This window comes from Calypte anna, chromosome 1 (genome assembly GCF_003957555.1).
Source record: "Calypte anna isolate BGI_N300 chromosome 1, bCalAnn1_v1.p, whole genome shotgun sequence".
Taxonomy (NCBI): domain Eukaryota; kingdom Metazoa; phylum Chordata; class Aves; order Apodiformes; family Trochilidae; genus Calypte; species Calypte anna.
This window is the reverse complement of record NC_044244.1, coordinates 132549886-132573422: the sequence shown is the minus strand read 5'-3', so window position 1 is coordinate 132573422 and position 23537 is coordinate 132549886. Positions and strand designations below refer to the sequence as shown.

The 23537-nt window shown below is 37.5% G+C and overlaps 1 protein-coding gene across 2 annotated transcripts in view; it reads left to right on the top strand.

The window, feature by feature from the left end:
• GABRG3 (gamma-aminobutyric acid type A receptor gamma3 subunit) overlaps positions 1-23537 on the top strand; it is a 296684-nt gene that overhangs the window by 149954 nt on the left and 123193 nt on the right. For both annotated transcript variants that reach the window (XM_008498082.1, XM_008498083.1), the window contains exons 4-5: positions 11174-11394; positions 13688-13770. In XM_008498082.1, the coding sequence (XP_008496304.1) occupies positions 11174-11394; positions 13688-13770 (304 nt within the window). The remainder of the gene's footprint in view (positions 1-11173; positions 11395-13687; positions 13771-23537) is intronic.

Here is a 23537-nt window from a genome sequence, read left to right as displayed (position 1 = left end):
TCTGCTAGGTTCCTTTGATGTTTTCCTAACTGGGCAGTAATGGACTTTGTGAGATTAAGAGGAATGTGCTCATATAAAACTGATTGGAACAGCCTGAGCTCCTGAAATTGCTGTTGGTGAATGGCCCAGTGAATGGCAATCAGCCATCTGCTATTTCACGTGGTGTCACTTTTTCCTCAGACTAGGGACAGTGAAGAATTGCCAGTGTTGATAGGTGATTAAGCACCTCATATAAAAAACTAATGGTTAGAAATCCAGGGAGAGCTGGAATTCTATCAACTTTGGCTTGAAAACAATGTTTTAAAGAGAGACAGCTATTTTGAGTGTCAAACTACCACACAAGAAAAGTTGGTAGGAAGCATAACCTGGGTGAGTAGAGCCTACGGATTACCTTAGAGCCACACAGAAAGCCAGGTCAAAGTAATGCACCTTTTCACTGAGGAAAGAACAGCACTCCCTAATGATATGTCTCAGTGCATGTGTTTTTTCCTCTGAAGAGGTAATCTGTAAACCACAGGGTCTTCATCTTGGATATGTAGAAAGGCTAAACTCAGCTTGCTGAAGGCATCCAGCACAGTCTTAGGGGCTATGTATTTTGAATATGAAGTCTCAGCCTCCCATTGAAGCATGCTTTCAGTAATGCAGAAGTAGAGAGGGGTCTGGTTTTGCCTGAGCCAGCACTGAGGGCAGTGCAGGGCTGTCCCAGGTCCTCAGGAGACCAAGAGCAAGAAAAGCTTGAGCATGGCTGAGACACTTAGTACAGAATGTCTCTCAATGCTTGTGTGGTAAAACAGTCTTGTTCTTGTCTTTAGAGGTTAAACATTTGCATTTCACTCAAATGCAAATGAGAACTTTTACAAATGAGCCTTTTCTACTACTTTGTGCACAGGTGGGGGTTTTTTTGTGCATCGTTTTGTTTAATGAGAGTAACACCTATTCATATCCTGTGGATATAGGATATAGCTCCCTTATTACTCACTGTTGCTTCACTTAATTACTTGATTTCTGTCATGCAGCACTTTAAGCTTTCCTTTTGGATCCTATTTGTGTTGTAATGAATTTAGACTCTGTGACCTGGGTTTGTGTATTCTGCTAAATCCCAGATGTCCAGGGACCAATACTTGTCCTCAAGATTGAGTGGCACCAACTGGTGAATGTCTATATTTCTTAGTTTTAGCTGTGTCTGTGGCAGATTTACTTTGGGAGAAACAGTGTAAGGAAGGCAACTGGCAATGAAGCAATGTGAATGACTGGGTGTGTGGTGCTTGAGTTATGTTTGCCATCTCCTTCAATTCAGCTGGGGAGGGTGCAATCACTGAGTTAATACTTCTTTTGAGAAAAAGCATGACAAATGCAGAATTTTATTTATTTACTTATATATTTTGATCTTAAAATTTTCACTGATGGGTGGCAGGATGGTTTGAATTTGGGGAGGGTTTGAAAGATTGGGGTTTAAATCACCGGTGAGCTGTAGCTTTCCTGCACAGCCATGTAGAAGATACCAATTGCCTCAATATGCCAGCTTCCAAGAAAGAAAAAAAGGTTATAACACTTTTTCTTCCCAACCAGAATGTTGGGTCAGACAGCAAATTTCTAGGATGCTTGGATACTCCTGTAAAGTGGTACATGGGTTCTTAGAATATTCAGGAGATATCCTGGAAGAAATGCTGTAGGGGAACATTTGGAGAAGGACTTTCACACACATGATTTTGCTACCTTCCTCTCTACAAAATTCTCCTTACCATCTTTCCTTTCATTCCTTGATACTGCATGAGACCCTCACTGTACTTCATCCTTCAGCCCGAGATAGGTGTCTTTTTCTGTTCTTGTGTTGCACACATAACAATAGCATGGTAATGTCTGCTTGCCAATGGACTAAAAGATGTTTCAAAATGTTCTACCACTTCTTTGGCCAAAAGGCCCTCTTTCCATCATTGAAATAATCTCTTTTTTACAGAGATTATACACATGAAGTCTTACTGTGTGCAGTCTCTGAGACTGTATTTATTTTTGTGAACAGGGAAGTTTAGCTTCTGCTTTGAATAAACTAATGCCTCAAGAACTATGTCTACATTGATACATCTTTTGCTGTAATGCATTAAAACAATCAAGTTTCTTCATAATTTCTTTTATATTTTTTCAGTTATCTAGTATTCTTATGAGATTTTAATAGTATACTTTAAATACATTAAGTACCGCGATTAAAAAATGTTCACATACCTCTTTGTTTCTTCTATTCACTGATTATTCATTATTATTTCTTTACTAACTGAATTCAAAATTTAAGAGTTCTGATTTATTACCATACCAAAGTATGCATCTGGAATCTCTCTTTTTCTCTCTCTCTGTGTCTCTCAAATAAAACCCAATCTAACTGCTGTTTCAGTGAAACCTTAAATTACAGGTCAGGCACTCTGTAAATCCCAATAACTTTGTTTCTGGCAGCACCAGTGTCATTAGGAGGACTATTCTGGTTGGCCTTACATCCCCCACCAGATAACAGTGACCAGAAGCCAACAGGAGAGCCCAAAAATGGAAGGGAAGAGAATAGATCAACAGCTGGTTTTTTTAAGTGGGCTGTATTTGTTCTAATATAATGCTGCATTCCTGACTGTGGAATGGTCAATCAAAGCAGAGCTCCATCAATGTGGAGTGAGGAAGCGTGAAGGCATCTCTGGGGATGGGCCAAGACAAACATCTTCAGCTCTTATTTTAGTGAATAAGTTATCTGGAATACAGGAGGGCTAGAGCCAGCTTCTAAGGAGCCAAAATAGGCACAGTGAGAGAGATACATGTTTATCTGTCTTTAAATGTGAGGTTAACTATCTTTCAGTATCAGTATTAGAAAGAAATCAGTGAAATAATCTCCTAAAGCAGACAGAGGGCAAGGTTATAGTAAAAAAGGCAGGCTTCTACATTCCTACTCTGAGACTCCTACTGAGGCACTGATGAGAAGGGCTTTTTTTTTTTTTTTTGACTCAGAGTGTTCATCTATGGAGATAATTGTGACTGCTTCCTTTATATCCATGGTGACAATCTCAGTTTTGACTGTGTTTCTTTCATTGTATTTCCTCCATGTAGCCATCATGCTTTTAACTTTAGGAAAGTATTAAAGCAAATTCTTACAAAAGAGCAAACTACTCAAAGTATTTCTAGACGTAAAACACTTTGGAAAGTTTTCAAAGCATTTTAATACCATTGTAAAACTGATAATTCCATGAATTGTTTTGCATGTTTATTTGGGGAGTCTTTTGAAGGTACAGCCTCAGTGCTGCTGAGTAAGATAAATTTAGATTTATCTGAAGAAAAAAGCTTGAAAGGGAGGAAGTGTTTATTTTTTTTGTTTCTGCATTCTTTCCACAAAATGAGAGTATGTATGGATTCAAAATGGCATCAGTGGAAAATGGTAGACCATCTCACTACTTTCAGTTCCTTCCCACAGATATCAGAGATATTTTTATCACTTTTTGAAACAAGAATGTAAATGGCACATATGGTGCCAAATGAAGCAACATCTGTCAAGGAGTAACGCTAAGAACATTCCAGAGTTCTCCTGGAATTGCTGTCTGTCATGGCTTTTAATGATCTATACACCATGCATTCTGGGAACAAATAGCAGACATCACACAGCAATTGCTGTGGGATTATTTGTTTCCATTGAGATCAAAACTAGCCCTGAGCATGGCCTGTACCTCTTCAAATGATGAAAAGCCCGTTCAAAAGATGTTCCACCTAAACAAAGGAAAATTCTCTCCTCCTTCTAGCCCATTTACCCAGAGTAAGATACCCAAAATCAGGAAAGCTAAAGGTACTGTGCTCCTCAGAACTGATCTCTCTGCTTTAATATCAAGCATGTGACTGTTCTGGTTCAGGAAGAGGGAACCAACCACTCATCCCATATTTTAGGGAGCATTTTTCTTTCACTGCTTTGTAACACAACTAAAAGGGCTGCTGAATTGCCTTTTGCAGGATAATCTTTGGCAATTCAGTTGTTGATTAAACTTTCCTTTCAGCAGCAAACCAGTCTGGAAAAAATATTCTTTTATTGAATATGAACTTCAAACTCTGAAAAGATTAACCTCTCAATGTTCTTCTAGTGCACCAAATTGCAGAATAAATAGAACAACATCACCACTGTTGCTTTAATGTTTTGGGACCTTTCCTATTAAAACATAGTACTCAAAGGCTTCTCTTTGTACTTTTAATCTGAGAATGACAAGGGCACTAGGAGAAGACTTTTCTGGGCATGTTCACCAGTGGACTTTAGTTGAGTGCTGAAAGCAGGAGATTCTTACCCTGTTTCCATTTCTCTCCTGTTTCGTGTAACAGCCCTATCCCATGTCCTAATGTTAAACCATGATGCTTAACATTTTGTGACATTATTGCGTGTACAGGATTCTGCCATTCTTAATTTTTTTAAGCATATGTGGTAATGATTGGTTTGTACGGAAATATAAAAGGGAAATTGAATACTTCCACGAGAGTGTCAGACTTATGGACAGGATCGTCCACCTTGGAGAAGTCAAGCATTCTGGTAGCTAAAGGAGATTTTATCCCTTATTCAGTTTATTAAACTGGTTTCAGGATTATTGGAACAGTGTTTTTGGTATGTTGGGATGATATGCAAGAGTTGTGGATGACAGTTATGATCACAGTTAGGTTATGATTATAAACTAAATTGGGCTCTAATTATTTAGGTATTTTATTTTATTTTATGTATTATTTTATTTTATTTTTTGTTTTAATTAGGTGCTGATCCAATTCTGCATAAGTGGACCAAGGCAAAAAATATGAGGTTTAATAAAGCCAAATGCAGGGTCCTGCACTTTGTTCACAACAACCCCATTCAATGCTATAGGCTGGGGGAGTAGTGACTTGGAAAGCTGCAAGGCAGAAAAGGACTTGGTGGTACTGGATGACAGCTGGCTAAATATGAAGGCCAACAACATCCTGGCTTTTATCAGCAGTAGTGTGTCCAGCAAGAGAAGTGATGGTGTCCCTGTATTTGGCACTTGTGAGGCTGCACATGGAGTACTGTGCTCAGTTCTGGGCCCCTCACTACAAGACAGACACTGAGCTGCTGGAGTGAGTTCAGAGAAGGGCAACCAAGCTGGTGAAGGGTCTGGAGAGCAAGTCCTATGAGGAGAGGCTGAAGGAATTGGGATTGTTTAGTTTGGAGAAGAGGAGGCTGAGAGGAGACCTTAGACCTCCCTACAGCTACTTGAAAGGAGGGAGTAGGAAGGTGGGTGCTGACCTCTTCTCTCAAGTAAATAATGATAGGGCTGAAGGAAAATGGGCTGAGGTTGCATCAGTAGAGGTTTAGGCAAGATGCTAGGAAGAATTTCTTTACTGAAAGTAGTCAGGTGCTGGAACAGGCTGCCCAGGGAGGTGGTGGAGTTGCCATCCCTGGGGTGAGGCACTTCAAGACCTGCTCTAGCTATCATGGTGATGCAGATATTGATCTTTTATTGATATTATAACAATTATTGTTATATAATAATTATATGATAATATAATAATAATTGTTGTAATTATAATATTATATTGATATTTTATTAATTTATTGTGGGAGGATGTTGAGGGTTGGACCCGGTGATCTTAGAAGGCTTTTCCAACCGTGACAGTTCTGTGATTCTGTGATTTTTAGTTGACTGAATACAAACCACGTAAAAATCCCAGTAGTAAATTTAATCAAAGACGATCTCACTCCCTCATCAATCAGGATATACACTCTACCATGAAAATAAATTAACATTTCGGAAGAGATTATTGAGAAATAATCCTGAATCGATCAGAAAAGATAGCAATTGTTGCCCAAGGCTTTCTGCAATGTAAAAAAATGGAGTATTGAGTTGATAGCATATTGTCTAGTAGACAGTAGGAAGAACCTGAAAAGTGTCATGCAAGAAATTCTTTAATTTTTTTTTCTCCAAGGACGAGATGCTTCACATTGTTGTTGTTACTGTTGTTGTGAGGAAATGTGAAACTGCAGAAAGGTTGCAGCCGAAGCGACAAAGCCCTACCATGCTATTATCCACAGTCATTCAAATAGATCACCCAACTGTGACAGCCAATTAAATTTTATTTTCCAGGATTAACCCACAGCTACAATGATACATCATGGTAGGAGAAAAGCTTCATGTATTGCCAACAGCTTGTTAGCTCCTTTTTTTGACTGTGAAAACAATGAAGACTTGGTAGAAAAGCATACATTTTTCTCTGTGGCTACAGATGCCTCAAGCCATGGCAGTTTCAAGGTGTTTCCTATCATTAATCATTTGTACACGGGTGAATGGCAAATATTTCACTGCTGACTTGATTATGTTCAAGGCACTAATGAAACTACCTTAGGATTATTTGAAAATATAAAAAATATGCTAAAATCAAGTAGCTGAAACCTGACTTTGTACAATTAATTGAAGCTAATAGTGTTGCTAACTCTGGGTTATGTCCCTATATCCACAAATCTATGTTGTCTCTAGTTTATTGCTCTGTACATAACCACAAACCAGAAAAACATGACCTAAATAAATTCTCATTTGATTTAGAAACAAAACAAAACCAAAAACACAAAGCAGTCATTTGTCATTTTTTCTCATTCATTTTTCTCAGCAAAAGTTTCAGATTTAAAGGGGACTTAAAAAGTTTGAATGAGAAGAAACTTTCTCTATAGGACAAGTACATACATACTGGGAGAAAAGGACCATAATCTGTTTTTTTTGCTTCAGAAGTTAGTTTTAGAAGTTAAATGAAGTTGTCAAGCACTTATTTTAATTCACCATTTTCAAAGATAGCCTTTCTGGAAATTATATAGAGGCTTTCAGTGACAGAATATTTCTTATTATTTTGAGAATATAGTGAGCATTTCTTGCTAGTACAAATTGGCTTTTTACATGGAAAATGGATTGGGTAAGGCATTCATTTAAGGATAAGATGCAGAGAAAACCTGATGAGAAATTCTTTGATCATAAGCAAATCATCATCACAGGAAAAAAAAGAACACATACATTTCCCTCAGAGGTTAAACATTAGCTGACAGAAATATGGTTTATTAGTCTGAAAAATATTGGTCTTTCCAGAAACAGTAACACTTGGTAATTTAAAATTTCTTAAAAGGACTGATGCTATGTAGCTAGAGATTCAGCTGAGCACTGGATATGTCAGGAGTCTTTAACTGGAAAACATTCTCATATTCTAGTTTCTTATTCTTGCTCTTTCAAATTTTTCTATTGCTTATTTTATTTATATTGTTTATTTTATTTTTAAAAATGTTAAAAAAAATCCTTATGTAATCAGAGTTGGACAGATTCTGGAATCCTGAAATGCTCCTCAAGCAATCATCAAGCACTGTTTTAATCAAATTTTTAAGTGTGAGGAATTGAACATGTAACATGCTTTATGAATTTACTTTTGAAGCCAAGCATAACTAAATCTATTACAATTGATAATATATTATTCTTCTGTCAAACCTCTCAAATTTATACCTAAATTTTGCACCAGAGAAATTTAATATTATTTCAGAAATATGTGATGTACTAGATTTCCCTATATATTAACATGTAGATCTATCTTTCCCCTTAGGGTTGGTTCTTACTTCTTCTCAAGGAGAAGGAGTCTTTTTGGAAGTGTATATGCTCTGGAATGGACCTTCAGTTAATGCATCAGGGCACACTGTGAATATGTGCTGTAAATAGGAAAAATCTTGAGTCTGTTTTGATAGCATGGCAAATCAGGTTCCTGTGTCACAAGAAAAGTTACGGATTGGACAGTTTGCTGTACATGACCCAGGTGTTATTTCATGGGGAACATAATTTCACCTTTCTGCTGCTGAGAGATATTTTATTGACAGTTTTCCTTTTTTTTTACTTCTTTCTGTGTTCATTATAGTAGCCCATGGTCACTGCCAAACAATAAAAAGAAAGACTCAGAGGGATATAATAACATTTCTGCTGCAGTGGTAGAACAGAAGATAAAGACTAATGCTAGATTTGTAGGATGTTGCTTCATTTGAGCCACTATTTCACTGAAACCTGATGTCCTGCCTGAATTCTTTCAGTACAATCATTTCATTTTCATAAAAATAGCAGGCATTACCTGGCAAATGAAAAGCATTCCTATCTTCTATTGTGTTGTATTGACCTGTATATGAGACCAAAGTAGAAACCTGGCAGTTTTGTGTTGGATGCTGTGTGCTGGAGATCACTGTACCAGCTTTGTGCAGAGCAGTGTAGGGAATCTGTTGACTTCACTGGGAACTGAGTATCTGTTGCCAGTGAAGATAAATGTTATTTTCTTGAAGTGTGCACAGGATTAGAAGTAAGGATGAGTACCAGTTTCAAAAGTGACCTCTGTCCCTTCCTAGTCGAGTGAATATATGAATATCATAACCCACTATCTGCTTGGGTAAAGACTGAAGCAACTCCCAAGGTAACATGAAGGATGTACTGATCTAACATTCACTCCTGAAAAGGATTAATGGAGAGAATAGAAAAGGATGAAAACACATTTCAGAATTTAAATGGAAATGTGCATTTATTTTTACAGGGAAAAATTGTTTTGTGTTTTTTACATTCTGACTGAACAATGTAAATACTTTAAAATAAAAAAAAATAAGGTAAAATTCTGAAAAAGTCAATGCAACTAATTTCAAACAACTTTGATTGACTTTTCCTTTTCAAATGTTGCTTTAATTTTTATAACCTCATCATACAAAAAGAAAAATTCATTTTTTTAAGAACTTAATAACTCAAAAGATCTATACACCATTTAATTTGAGTTAAAATGTTTTAATTAAGGTGGATGGAATTACAGTGGTCCATTGCAGAGATATTTTGAATAATTATCTTTGCTGGTTGCAGCAAATGTTCTAGTTGCAGTAATAAGCAAAGAAGATGAAAAATAGCAGTAGGACAGTGGTGCTAGCATGATCTGGCTTCTAGGCTAACATAATCTGTTCCTCAAACAGATTATTTTACCTGGATGGAAGCCACAATGACACATCAATACCTTCTCTGGACACTGTACTATGGAGCTCAATGTCTTTCTTTCCTTTGACAGGGTAGAAATCCTAAATATCTTGAATCCTAAAATCGTATCATCACATAAATATGATATACTAGAAGGGAGTTATGGCTGCTTCTAAATTTAGTAAAAATAAAGCATTCATATAAATTAATCTCAAATATGAACATCATGCAAAATCTTGTCCTGTAAAAAGACAGCACTGTCATTAGCCAGCTGTATACAAATGGTGTTTGATTCCATAAATACCAATTCTCATCTCATATGTGATCTAAAAAAAGCAACTTTCCTCAGCATTTAGAGGAACCCATAGGCATGTCTGGCATATTCCTCTCTACAGAAGGTGAATGTGCCAAACTCTTGTCACTGGACTTTCAAGGACTACAATGATACAGTTGATTGCTAAGACACAGGTTCAGCACTCTGTCATCTTAAACCTGGTAAATTATGGGTGTCCTTTTTGAATATCAAGGGTACACTGTGTGCATTACATTGCATCCTTAAAGTGTGTGGAGATGTGCAACTTTGTATGTACCAAGATGAACGAAAAGTCTCTTCAGAGTCCAATCTGTTAGCTTCTCTGAGAAAAAAAGCTAATAATACAATGAAAAAATGGGAATGAGATTGGCTATGGAGAAAAGTTGTCCTTAATGCCTTTGGTGGCTAGACTTTAATTCCCAAGGTGACTTATAAGCTGGTATTTGGATACATGCTAGCACCACTTATGCACATATTGATCCATTGCCATACAGAGATGAGAGGTCCATAATATGTTTTGGACTAGGACTACAGTGCCAGTGAATTAGATTTCCTGGTGTTATAACATCAACTTTGGAAGGATGGCTTGCAAAAAATGTAATAGCACAAGAAAACCAGATGGCTTTTAGTAAAAATATACTCCTCAGTTCAGACTACAAGTTCTTCTACCTGCAAAGACATAAAACCCCTCATTCAATAGTGTTATTATATAAACAATTCTTTTTACACTTTCCCTTTTAAAACTTAGGAATAGTCAAGAAAAACGCAATAAAATCAAGGTCAGGGTGGTCAAAGGTGAAGGCATACCAGGCTTTCCATACAGCCTAAATTCTCCTTTGTTCAGATATATCAAGAGTGCATATACCAAGGGACCTAAGGAAATGTTTTCCTCTGGATTATACCAGCCCTTGTATTCACCTGTGTTGTAGAGCATATGTTTTGTGTCACAACAGCAAACACCTGCTGTTGTGACAGGTGTCCCTGACATGGATGTGGCCAGGCCTGCACTACTGACAGGGCCTTTCATGATGTGGTCAGATGGTTGTTTCCACAGGGCTGACAGATAGAACCTGTGAGAAGGGAATATAACAAAAGGAAGCATTTCCCAGCCTCCAGTGTCTGGAATTCACAATTTAAATCCTATTTTTGCACATTCTTTTCCATAAGGGATTAAATGCAGCAATCAACATGTTTGTACATTCACCGATACAATTTTGTCCATTTGTCCACATATAATTCAATTTTTGCAGTTATACTTACTATGGCTGCTTACCTACAGCATTAAGCATGGAGTGAAAGAAAGAGTGAGGTTCATGTAAATGATGATATTAGCCTATTCAGGGCAGTAAGCTTGTGACCTCTCAGCTCTTTGCCTTTAGGTTACATGAGCTGTCTGTATGGCAGCACAAACATGTCTTTCCATTTCTGCTGGAGCGAGATTCTGAAAACCAATGGCTGCACAATTGGTAACAAACAGAACAATTAACCTAGTAAATTTATACAGCCTCCCCACAAAAGGCATTGCCATAATCAGGGGAATTTACCATTCTCAAGCTTATGTGTGTTGCTTCTGTTCTTCTTTCACACCTCTTTTATCAGTCTGCCCTACAACAAAGGAGAATTTGCAAACTGTACCTTGTAGCAGTCTCTTTTCAGAGAGAATGGAAAAGAATGTGCTAGTGCAGATATGGTTATGGCACAGGACCAAGGCAAGTGAGATGTTTGACCTACTTTCTGAAGCAGCTAAAAGGGGGAATCGTTTATTTCTCAAGAAGTAAAGAAAGAAAACATAGTTCCATTGTCCTGACCGCTCTACATCTGGATAGACCCTAACAAAACCCAAATAGTAATGGTAAAGGTGGAACTGATTTTGTTTGTCATGTTTTCATTGCAGGAATATCAAATTGATATATTTTTTGCCCAGACGTGGACAGATAGTCGCCTTCGCTTCAACAGCACCATGAAGATACTGACTCTTAACAGCAACATGGTTGGCTTGATCTGGATCCCAGACACGATATTCCGTAACTCCAAGACAGCAGAGGCTCACTGGATCACCACCCCCAACCAGCTCCTCCGCATATGGAATGATGGCAAGATCTTGTACACCCTCAGGTGAGCACTCAGCAAGGTGCAGGGCTGAAAGCTTCTCCTGATTCTGGTGCAGTAGGAGGAATTTTCAGCAGCATCCTTGATCTCCTCTGTTGTTTCCCTCCTAATGCTTACCTGAGCGTGCTTAACAAATACTGAAATATTCAGGAGTAAGTACTGCCAAGTTTAAAAACCAAAGTCTTGTCTTTCTAAAAAGAAACCTTGAGATTTGGAAGTAAGTCTGTCTAAATCGTAGCAGTTGAGCTTTTTAGTGCTTGTAATAAAATTAGGAGCATGTAGTCCCATCAAAACTGTCAGAAACCTTTCTGATCAGAATTAGATGCAGCGTTAAAGCATTTCTAGATTTATGATAATACCAATACTTCATTCTTCAAATAAGTCATGCTGAAAGATAATTTGTCACATCTCATCACAAGGTTGAATTGCTGGAGGAAAGGTTTTTTCTCAGTTGAGAAAAAGAATTTATCTTTGTGATACCATCATCTGCATGGTACTAGAAAAACTGTATATATTTGCATAAAAAGACCCTGCGGAAATCAAAATACGTGTTTACTTGTGGAAGAGATTAATTGCTCAGAAGGGAGGTTTGCCATAGACCATATTCTAAAGAGCAAACTCTTTTTAAAGCATCCTTTTCATTCTAGATTTTCTTCAGTGATTCTGCTCATCCCTCTCAGTGCAACTGCATATTCTGATCATACCTGCAATGCACTTGGGCTCCAATAGCAAGTCTCCAACAAACAATAATAAAAAAAATTAAATAGCTGGAAATGTTATTGATATTTTTAGTGCTCCTCTCTTTTTAGGCTTGCTCCACTGTGACTGAGCTATTGCTCAGTCTTTAGCTTAAGACTTCGGTGATTAGGATGTCAGCTCCAATACCCTCTTGGTTTGGTTGTTGGGGTTTTTTTGTCACTTTTTCTATTAAGTCTTGCAGTATGTCAGGACAAGTTAAGTATCTGCCTAATAGCAGTTATAGTTACAGACCTATCATTAAGTAAAACTCTTTGGTGCATGGACTGTAAGCTTTGTCTAAAACAGCTGAAAAAGAGGTAATATTTGACCCAGTGGATTGTTTGAATGGGCATTTTTAGTTTGTGAAACAACTTTGGGTCTTTTTGCCCACTCAGGTCAGCCTCCTTTTAATGTAGGAGGAACTGTTAAAATTATCATTGTTCACTGATGACACTATGTAATTCAAAACAAATTTCTCTGATTTAAGTGAGCACACAGAATTGGTGTGACATGGAAGAGTTAACTACTGTATGCCCTGGTACTTGTCTGATGTTGATGAACATTCTGTATTCGGAAGGAAGCATACAAGGTTCATTCAAGCTCTATGCCTTTCTGTCCTTTTCCCTACCTGCTTTTGGGTGTGAGTGTACTCCTGCTATAAGACTGCAAATCCTCTCCTAGTGTCAATGCAAAACCACTTTTAAGTTCTGCACAGGTGATGTCTTCCAAGTCAGAGGTTTTTCTGTGCTGTCCTAAATCTGACACACAAACCTATTCCCATCCAGCTTGTTAGCTTGTTTAAAATAAATTAAGGTTTAAAATAAACAAAAGAAGAAAAAGAAGACAACAAAAACAAGAAAAAAAACCTCATGGCCCACAGCTGCTACATAAGTTGAGGCATGCAATTAACATGCCTATTTCCTAGCATTGAATGGAATCTAGCATTGAATGGAATCTACTTTGGTAAATTGACATACTTTGTAAGCTATCAGACTGAAGAGTATTTGGTTTTAATAATCACGTGAAAATCCAATCCATTCATAGTGTCCTCTGTATTAGAGATATCACATAAAACAAGCTTTCTACTGATCTGCTTGTTACATCTGTACATCTGAGAATGGTATATAGAAATTTACTAAGTTTTTGAGATACAGCCCAGAACAACAGAAAGAATTTGAAGTTCATAGTATAATTAAATGCATATTCTTTATGGGGTTTTACTGTTGTGTAATTACATAGCACCACATCAGCAGTAATTCCTGCTATTTTTGTAAAGAATAGTTGTTTCCATCCAATGTCCTTCAGTAATGAAATGCATTGAGAAAAATATATGCACAGATTTCTTAAGGTCAAACTTTTAATGATATATCTGAAATTATTAGTTAGTATATATGCTTACTATTATTTTGGATCTGATCTGAACAGCCTTCAAATATAGTCCTTTGCTTTCAGGCCTTACTTATGGATATCAAGGTTCTTTTGTATGATAACTCAGGTTACCCTGCCTCATCCTCTGTTCATTGTACTGATGTGTACTAATAGATCCTTGGTTTCTCCATAGGCTTACTATCAATGCTGAGTGTCAACTTCAGCTGCACAATTTCCCAATGGATGAACACTCATGTCCTCTGATATTCTCTAGCTGTAAGTACTGCTTTGATGCCTTATTGTTATATATACTGATTTCTATCAAGTTGTTCAACCATTCCACAGCAGGTATAGGAGTTTTATGTTTGCTTAAATATGCAGATAATTTTTTGTTTCCTCCCTAGTACTCCTGGTCAAAAGACTTATGCCATGAAGTCTTCTGTAAATTTACTCTGTAATTTTGTCAGAACCAGCCTTTTTTTTTTGTTGATACTTTACTCACTCTTGAAGCAGGAGCAGATATTTATAACAGTCTGTGCTATGTTAATTTACAAAATCACGTGACTTGCAAATGAAATAGGAATTGCAGTTTTCTTGTGGAAGTGCACAGCTTGGGGACAAGCCCAGCAATCTCTGAACATCTGAGTTTATAGCAAGTTGCATGGTAATGTCTTTATGTTCCATAATAAAAGTAAATGATGTAACTACTGTAAAACTCATTTTCCTTTTATAGCTTGTCCAGTAGTCCCAATGTTGTACTGTAGGTAATGTTGGCATATTTAAAACCTACCTCATAGGCATAAAACACCTTGGTTAAATGAATGTAAAACTCAAGTCAGGTGAATTAATCCTGAGATTCAATAGTACTGTGAGGGAAAGTTATCTTCGTGATGACTCATTTGACAAAGCTTGAGAGCTGTCTGTTGATGGGTACACCTGCAGTTTTGTAGTCCAGAAGCACAATGCAGAAGTTTTACAAACATTTCAAAAGGGTCTTCACTAAAGATTTTGCTTTTGATAAACTCCAAGACTGGGGAGCTGCAGTCTCCAAAAGAGAATGGGAAATGTATTGTTTATCCTTCTGTTTTGAAAAGAGCATTCTCTCCATCATCTCTAAAAAAGCAATAGAAGAATAACACTATTTAATGTCTTTATAACAGATACACTGTTGTGATTGTAGGGTATTGATTTCTACTTATGAATAGTATACAATGATCCTCAATCAGAAACTGGATTTACATATCAGCTGATCCACAGTGTCTTCTTTTCCCCCAGTACAATATGTTTTAAAAAATCTTCCAGTGTAAACATCTCCCTTTTCTCCAAAACACTGTCAGTGTCAGTGCATTGGCTCTTTCATGATTTATGTGCATAAGTGAGCCTGGGCAAAAATACATATTAGTGTACTTAATTGAGATGTGTGTAATGCATGCACACTCAAGTGAACAGGAGACAGGTATCTCTTGAATGAGCTTTTCTGCTAATGAACACTTGTCACTGAACTATATGCACCTCAGCTATTTGTAATTACTGCACAGAGCTACTCTCACATTCAGACAACCTGCTGTCGAATTGTTGAGGTACTGGGAAAGGAGTGTGTGATCTTAAAATTTAAATTTCTTCCCAGAGATACTAATTAAACCCACCGTATACATTTGATAATGTACTTGGTACATATATACACTACCAATATCCAAAGGCAATGGATTCTAGCAGAGAAGTCACTTCAAACCTTACACTCCCAAATAGGTAGACAGTGGCTAGATGCAAGTAAGTTTTCCTCTGTTTTTTATTTAAAGACAGAGGATACCAGTGTGAACTTCAGAAAGCTACACTCTGTAGCAAATTTGCAAATATATCTTGATTTGTAGAGGTTCCTCCAGATTTATGCCTATTAGCTCAGAGCCCTTCTACCTTTGAAAATGTTTTTGTATTACCATCATACATGTGCTGCCATCTGTGGAGATTACAGAGCATCAAGCAGAAGCTGAGGGTGTCACAGTTTCTTTGTGTATTCTTTAGATGGAAAAAACCCATAGAAGAATATTAAAACAATGTTTTATGGTTTTGTCAATGTTTTTAGTCATGCTGATAAGAAGACTATTTCTTTAGGTTTGTAATGAATTGTGTGTTTTTCCTTTAAGACTTTTATCACAACTGTTGTCGCAACAGTAGGACATCTTGTGCATGATGTGCTAGTTTCATAATTCCATTGTATTTTCAGTATTGCATTCATAGCAGTCTCAGAGGCATTTCTGCACTCAGAGGAACTTATGAAGTGAAAGGCTGAGTAAATGCCTGAATGATTTACTGCTGCCTGCTATGACAAGTTTCTGAGGAAACGAGCTGATTACGTATTCCAAGATGTATATCTTTGAATAAAATAAAAATGGTTGTGGGCTTCACTGCACAGCACCACTTCTTTCTGCATTCCTTTCATTTTTTCCCAGGCAAACAGACAAATCTTTGTAGTTTCATCTGTAAGCAAACACAAAAAAGCACATTTCAGAGAACATTCCCTGCATCTCTACCCACACATGAACAAGGTTAATATTTGAAATTTCTTACTTTTTATATATTTACCTTGATATTTCAGAAATGTGAAACTAATCTGAAATTGTTTTAAGGTTCTTTTCCTCTAGTGCCAAATTTGCATCCTAACCCTGTTGTCACTTTGTGGATAGTTGATATTCCTTTGGTGGCAATACTGAGCTCTACTTTGTCCAGTTACCAGGATGAAATAGGAGAAAACTATGCCTTATAAACAGGAGACCTTCTCAGTGTGCTAACAGTGGTTACTGGAAACTACTTACTCCTTCTTGCTGAAAATCTTGTTCAAGAATGCTTCTTGGAGATCTTGTCTCTTTTCTGGATGTTAGAAAGCATTGAGATAATTTGAAAGCTTTTTAATGTCTGTCAAGTTTTGTATGTGCTTCAGGTGTGATAAGATGAATCGTGGCATTTCAGGGCACGTGGTATGTGTGTGTCTGTTGTTGCTGCCCTTGTCATCCAGAGGGTCCCTGACAGGCTCAAGAAGTGGGCTTGTACAGACTGCAGGAAGTTCAACAAGGCCAAGTGCAAGGTTCTGCACCCGAGTCAAGGCAATCCCATACATAAATACAGACTGGGAGGAGAAAAGATTGAAGGCAGACCTGAGGAAAAGAACTTGGTTTGGTGGTGGACCAGAAACTTAACATGAGCCGTCAATGTGTGCTTGCAACCCAGAAAGCCAGTAATGAGTTTATCTGCATCAAAAGAAGCATAGAGAGCCACTTGAGGGAGGGGATTCTCCCCTCCTACTCTCCTCTTGTAAGACCCCACCTGGAGTACTGTGTCCAGTTCTGGAATCCCCAGCATAAGAAGGACACAGAGCTCCTGGAACACATCCAGAGAAGGGCCACTAGAATGATCAGAGGACTGGAGCACCTCCCCTGTGAAGACAGTCTGAGGAAATAGGGGTTGTTCAGCCTGGAGAGGAGGAGGCTCTGAGGTGGTCTTATAGCAACCTTCCAATATCCAGTCCTTCCAATCCTACAAGGAAGATGAGGTGGGGCTTTTTGCAGGGTCATATAGCGAGAGGACAAGGGAAAATGGTTTCAAACTTGAAGAGGAGGTATCTAAATTAGATATTGAAATGAAATTTTTTCCTCTGAGGGTGGTGAGACACCGGAGCAGGTTGCTCAAGAAAGTTGTGGCTGCTTCCTCTCTGGAGTGTTCAAGGTCAGAACCTGGTCTAGTGAAAGGTGTCCCTCCTCATTCAGGGAGGTTGGAACTAGATGATCTTTAAGTTCACTTCCAACTCTAGCCATTCTATGACTCTATGATTATGCAGATGTGCACTAAGACCACCACATATGTAAAGTTGGCCCAATAGCATAACACTGGGCTGCTGTGCAATGCAGCATCTCGTTCCCACTCAGTTTACCAGATTGCATTGATCACCTGTGGCAAGCAGGATTCTTTGGGAGAGAGATGCTACAACACAATGCCAGTGCATGGTGTGTTTCCCTGAGAATGTGAAGAAAGAATCAATGCTATGATCCCAGTATAACAATCTTTGATAGATTTTGCTCTATATGATTACATTTTCTTCATGTGAAAAATACAATATATGACTGCATAAATATATTCTGACTGTATGGTTCTTCATTTGGGTTAATTTACCCTCCTGAGCCAAGAGAGGCTGCTGTGCTACTTTTGGTATTCGAGGAGCACGTTAAGCTGCCTTGGTTATTTATATTCAGCACTAATTTGAACACTGTGGAAATTATTCCAGGATTCTGCCATAAAATTCATTTTATTGTGGTAGTTAGGATTCCCATAACCATGAGTAAGTAAGAGGAGTTATTCTGTCTGAAGAATGATGTCAGCACAAGGATAAACAAATAAGACATGGTAAATGCAGGATGGAAATGAGAAGTTAAGCACAATTAATTGTTGAAACTCTTCCAGAGAATACTGTGGGTGCTAAAATTTTAGAGTCATGATGCAACTTTTTCCAGCTGATCTACACGGTTTCGGTTTTCCTTTGTCAGCCACTTCTGAGACTGTTGAATGTTCTGGATTTCCTTAATTAGGGAGGACCAGGCACACTGCAGAATAACATGAGTATGTTTGCACCCACACCTGTGCAACAGCTAATTGTTTGAGGTGTTAATTTTTTCAGCCCAGAACAAACTTCACCTGCTTTCCCCATCCTTAAAATTCATGACACTCCTTCAGGTGGCAGCATAAGAGAGCCATACCAAAATGAAGCTGACAAGCCCATTACACCTTGTTCAGAGTATCTGGTCCACTAACTTTTTAATTATGTACAAAGAGCTTTATAATAGGGATCTGTTCTAGTTGCATACCTGAGGTCTGAAACAATCTGTAAGGCCATGCTTTAGACTTCACCAGATGTGATAATATTGAGCTGAATTGCAAGATTTCAGTATAATAATGATAAGATTGAATTGATTAGTGGGATTTGATAGTGGTTTTTTTTTTTCTTGCTGCTGTTCTTATCAAACTGTTGTTCATTTTAAAAAGCACCTTAGATTTAGGCCATAAAGATTATGATTTTTTTTAGCCAATTACTTATATTTCACCTAGTGAGAAGGTCCTCTGTGTCCTGAGTTGTCCATTATTGGAAGATTGCTGCAAGGCAGGAAAGTTGGGCTGTCCGGAATGCCCTTTCTACTGCATGCACTAAAACATACATACAAAGGTTCACAAGCAATTCAAGTGTTTCCAGACAGTTCAAAATAGGAGAAAGAGAAATTTCCAGGTATTGATGGTCCAGTTTGCTCAGTTATGTCATAAAGCTTGTAATTTTAACCTTCTAAAAACTCAAGGTTTTGGGGTTTGGTTTTTGGTTTTTAGTTTTCTTTTTAAAGTGATGTATAAAGGCATGCAAAGTATTGCAGAAAAAAAAGTAAGGAAATATGAAATTAATTTAAAAGAAATTCATCCAAATCCAACATAGAGCTAGAAAAAAACAGATCCCATTTTTCTAAATATAAACTCAGTTCAATCAAATATTAGCTCTTTGAACATGAAACCTCTAATGGATATGCAATCAGTACTTTGAGGCTTGTATCATTAATTTTCTAACAGAACTAGCTGTCATCACCAATTTAATATGTTTTTACTAGCCTGGAAAAGTAAATGCTGGTTTCGTGGAATGAGCTCTGCTTTGTTTCATCTCATGTATCATCGGCAGAATCATTAATAAAGTCTGAGGGCAGAATTGTACTCCTGATGAAGAGCAGGCCAGAAGGAACACAGCTTAATGTTCATGTCTCAAGAGAATTTTCATTAAAGACCCAGCAAAGGCATTGTAATGTGCAAAAAGAGCTTTAATCCATATCTGAACTTCCCATCTATACTTTCTGTTAATGGGCTGAACCAATCCATGGACATTAATTGTTGATTCTAGTCTTGTGATGAGCCTATTTTAGCTATTGTAGCTTTTTCCTCTCCTGGGAAGGTAGAAATTAAGGTACCGGGATGCATCCTTCCTTCTCTTCAGAAGGCTGTCTTTTTCTGAGAATAATAAATTTAGAGACATCTTCTGCAGAAGAAAAAAGAGAAAAATATTTATATAAAATTTGGTCTTTGAAACTTTCCTCACAAGGTCAGTATTTAGCATATGGCTTCAATTCATGAATAGAATATGTGAAAAATATATGTAATATATACCTTTTCCTACTCATCTGCTAATCCCTCTCATAAGCAGACACTGCTGTAGCTTCTTGTTTCTGTTCTTTTTTAGACTTCTCTGTTTTAATTAGACATTTTTTCACACACCTTGTCTGGTGGGCAAGGCAGTATTCAAAGGCAAGTTGACCATTTAAAGATTTATGAGTGCATGATTCTGTAGTGATCTTCCTTGCTTTTGATAACCTGTAAGTATTAAATTTTCTAAGCATTTTTTTCCTGAGGCACCCAAAATGAAACCTGGATATAGTGAGTTTGGTATATGTTATAATCTTGTTTGAGTAATTTCATTTGTTTATTCCAATAGCCATTCTGAGTATAATCTGCTTCTAGATTGCTCAGTTGTTAACTCTCCTTAGTTTTCCTGAAAATTCCCTGCAGGTGTTTCCTTTATATCTAACAGAAATAATGTATTTTTTTTTTTAGAGAATCAAATATTTATCCAATTATTTGACTACTCACTACTGGCTACTTCACTACTACTTTTCTGTGTGTGATTCCATACATTTCTCAATACATAAAAGACACTGTATTATGTATCTTTATGATTTTTTCATAACTTTTTTTATAGCCACACCAAGAACCATGAAAATTTTAGAGTTTAGTTTGCATTGGAAGTTCTGATATTTTTATGTAATTGCTCCAATGTGGTGTATCATGTCTATGAAATTAGTCCAATTCATATAAGGTATAAGTACATTATCTGTAAAGTTACGCTTTCTAAGTCTAATTTATGGTAGATTCATGCCAAACTAATGCATATTAGAAGTAGTAGTGTGGCACTATTCTTTCTGTCAATCTTCTGTCTCATAGCTCGAGGTGTATCAGAGACACCTTTCTAAACATTTATAGCTATGTGGTTCAGTGCTGGTTCCACATCTACAAAATATGTTGTGATATCAGAGTAATCAACTTAAAACCATCTGATATTAGATCTGCTAGCCAGCAATACACACAATAACGCTGTTTCATAGAAAAAGCAGCAAAAATTCACCTGAGGTTGAGGGTGGCCCACTGCCTCCCTGATGGTTAGGGAGAGTTGATGGCCATGACTAATTCATGCATTATCTATTGCATTTCTATTCCTCACAAAGAACTAAGTTTTTGGCCTAGTAGCAGACCAAATGTCTCTCTCCTTTTATAGTGACTCTTGAGATTTTCCTCCATGAGATTGAAGGCTCTCCTGGAGAGGCAGCAGCTGCTGTTACTTCCAGCAGAAAAGAGCCCCTAGAGTAAAATTACAGCAAGTGCTAATTAGTAAAGCCAAAAGCGCTTTACTCATGATATCGTGGGTCCAGCAAACTCTTCCTGAGACTGTCTGGATTGATAGCAGGCTATTCCAGGAATCTAACATCTGCCTCAGTTTTGCAGAGGTCTTCCAAGGATCCTCGGTGTCTCCATTTACCCTGTTTGAGAAAGAAAAAAAAACAACAAAACCCTCTTATTACAGAAACTGAAGATTAGGATAGGTAGCTTTATTTCAGGGTAAGGACCCCCGTCTCTGACTCGGGAAACTGAAAGTCCCAAAAATCACAAGTGCAGCTACTACTACTAGCTACTCAAAGCAACCAGTCTTATTTTTCTAAATTTTCTATCAGAACCAAAAACAATTTTAGAAAAGATAAAACCTGTGGTAATCTATTTTTTTTCTTTGTCAAGAATACATGTCACTGACAAGGTTATGGTTATGGTGTCAGGAGAAAATAAGAGAAAATGCTGAAACAAGGCAGGTGGCTGGTTGCATGTCTGACTGCTCAATCTATTGGCAAATGACTCTGAAGTTACTGCCATGTGACATTCATTGTTAGTTCCCATTATTCCCATATTCCTGAAGCAAAAAACCCTTTAAGTATACATCAAAAGAAGCAGGACCTGCCAGTCAAGGAGGTTTCTCCCTTTAGTCTGCTCTTGTGAGACCCCCGTTGGAGTACTGTGTCCAGGTCTGGAATTCCCAACGTAAGAAGGCCATAGACTTCTTTGAGTGTGTTCAGAGGAGGGCCACAAAAATTATCAGGGGACTGGAGCACCTCCCCTATGCAGACAGGATGAGGAAGTTTGGGTTGTTTATTCTGGAGAAAAGGAGGCTCTGAGGTGACCTTATAGCAACCTTCCAGTACCTGAAGGGTCCTTACAAGAAAACTGAGGTAGGACTTTTTGCATGAGTGTGTAATGAGAGGACAAGGGGAAATGGTTTAAAACTTGAAGAGGTGAGATTTACATTAGATAATTGAAGGAAATTCTTTACTAAGAGGGTTGTGAGACACTGGAACAGGTTGCCCAGAGAAGTTGTGGAAACCCCATCCCTGGCAGTATTGAAGGGCAGGTTGGATGGGGCTCTAAGTAACCTGCCCAGGGCAGGAAGGTTTAATTTACATGATCTTTGAGGTCCCTTCCAACCCAAACCATTCTATGTATCTATGATGATTCTGTTATCATATGCCAATGTGAGCTTTCTTTTTATTTTTAGCAAACGTTTGACAGTGTGACAAAAATACACCACAGGCAGGAGGAAAATGCCCTTCTCCCTCAAACGTAATATAACACCTATAATACACTATTATTTGTATTATTGTTATTTGTATTGTATGTGACAACTGATTTGCAAACCAGTCTGATCTTTATGGACAAGCTGGGCTGTAACTTGTGAACTAGCAGCCCTGAATTTGTAATTTCTTACAGTCTTATTGTTGTGATATACAGAGCATGTGGAGACAGACACACTTCTTTGCATCATGTTTTTTAACGTGATGAGGAATGACTGGTTTTATCATTCTAACAGCTACATTGCAGGAGAATGTGGGAACACTGGAATGGAAATCACTGAACTCTCTCATTTAGGGAGTCATAGCAATGATTTCTATGAATACAGAATTATCTGTAAGTCAGAAAAATGTTCCCCTTTATGGATCTTTTATTTTAAAATGAGGAAGGAGACTGAATAACTTTTGTAAAATGTTCCCCTTTATGGATCTTTTATTTTAACATGAGGAAGGAGACTGAATAACTTTTGTGGTGTTGCTCTTACAGACAACAAGCAGACATGGATTAATAGTCAGCAGTGCATAGACTCTTTAACACTATCCTTTGGGTTATGAGAAGATTTTGATCTTTGGTTGTTATCTTGTTCCTTGAAGAAACTCCCTAAGGCACTTTGCAAGATGCACCCTCCAGTGTGCGTGCACAGGTCTCACAGATTATCTCTGTGGAATGGAAATTAAGTTATGATTTCATGTTTGGTTTAGCCATGCATTTATAAAGTAATTTGTTTTTTCCCAGTTTTTTTTTTTCCTAGCGTGACTATTGGCAGTTTTACCACTTCATCTGCTTATTTGGTTTTTCTTTCTTTTGGAGTGTTAGATTTTTACAAGTGCTGATATAACTACATGTGTTTATTCCTTGAAGCTTCCCTTGATGTAACAAAATATAAAACATGAAAATACAAGTCGAGGTAACTCACTGCCAGGCAACTTAAAAGCTGCAACTGCTCTTATTGGATTGTTCCCAAAGTCAGGAGATGAGCTTGCGTGGACCCAGAAGGTTCAAGTTATTTTAGATCCTTAGAAGAGAATGTGAAAGAAATTTTTAAAGACATAAAGAGCATATAGTTTTTTCTAATTACTTTAGCTGTTTTAATGAGAAGGCAAAAAAAAAAAATTTATTTTCTTTATATTATTGTCTTCCATGGCCACCTGAATGACCACACCAAAAGTTACACTGATTTATCTCCAAGCAGTGAGAACTGTGCACTTGAATTCCCACGTACCTTACAATAAATGGAAGAATCACTGCAGAATATATTCCAAGTATAGGGAGACCATTTGACCCTTTGAGCACCAAGAAGT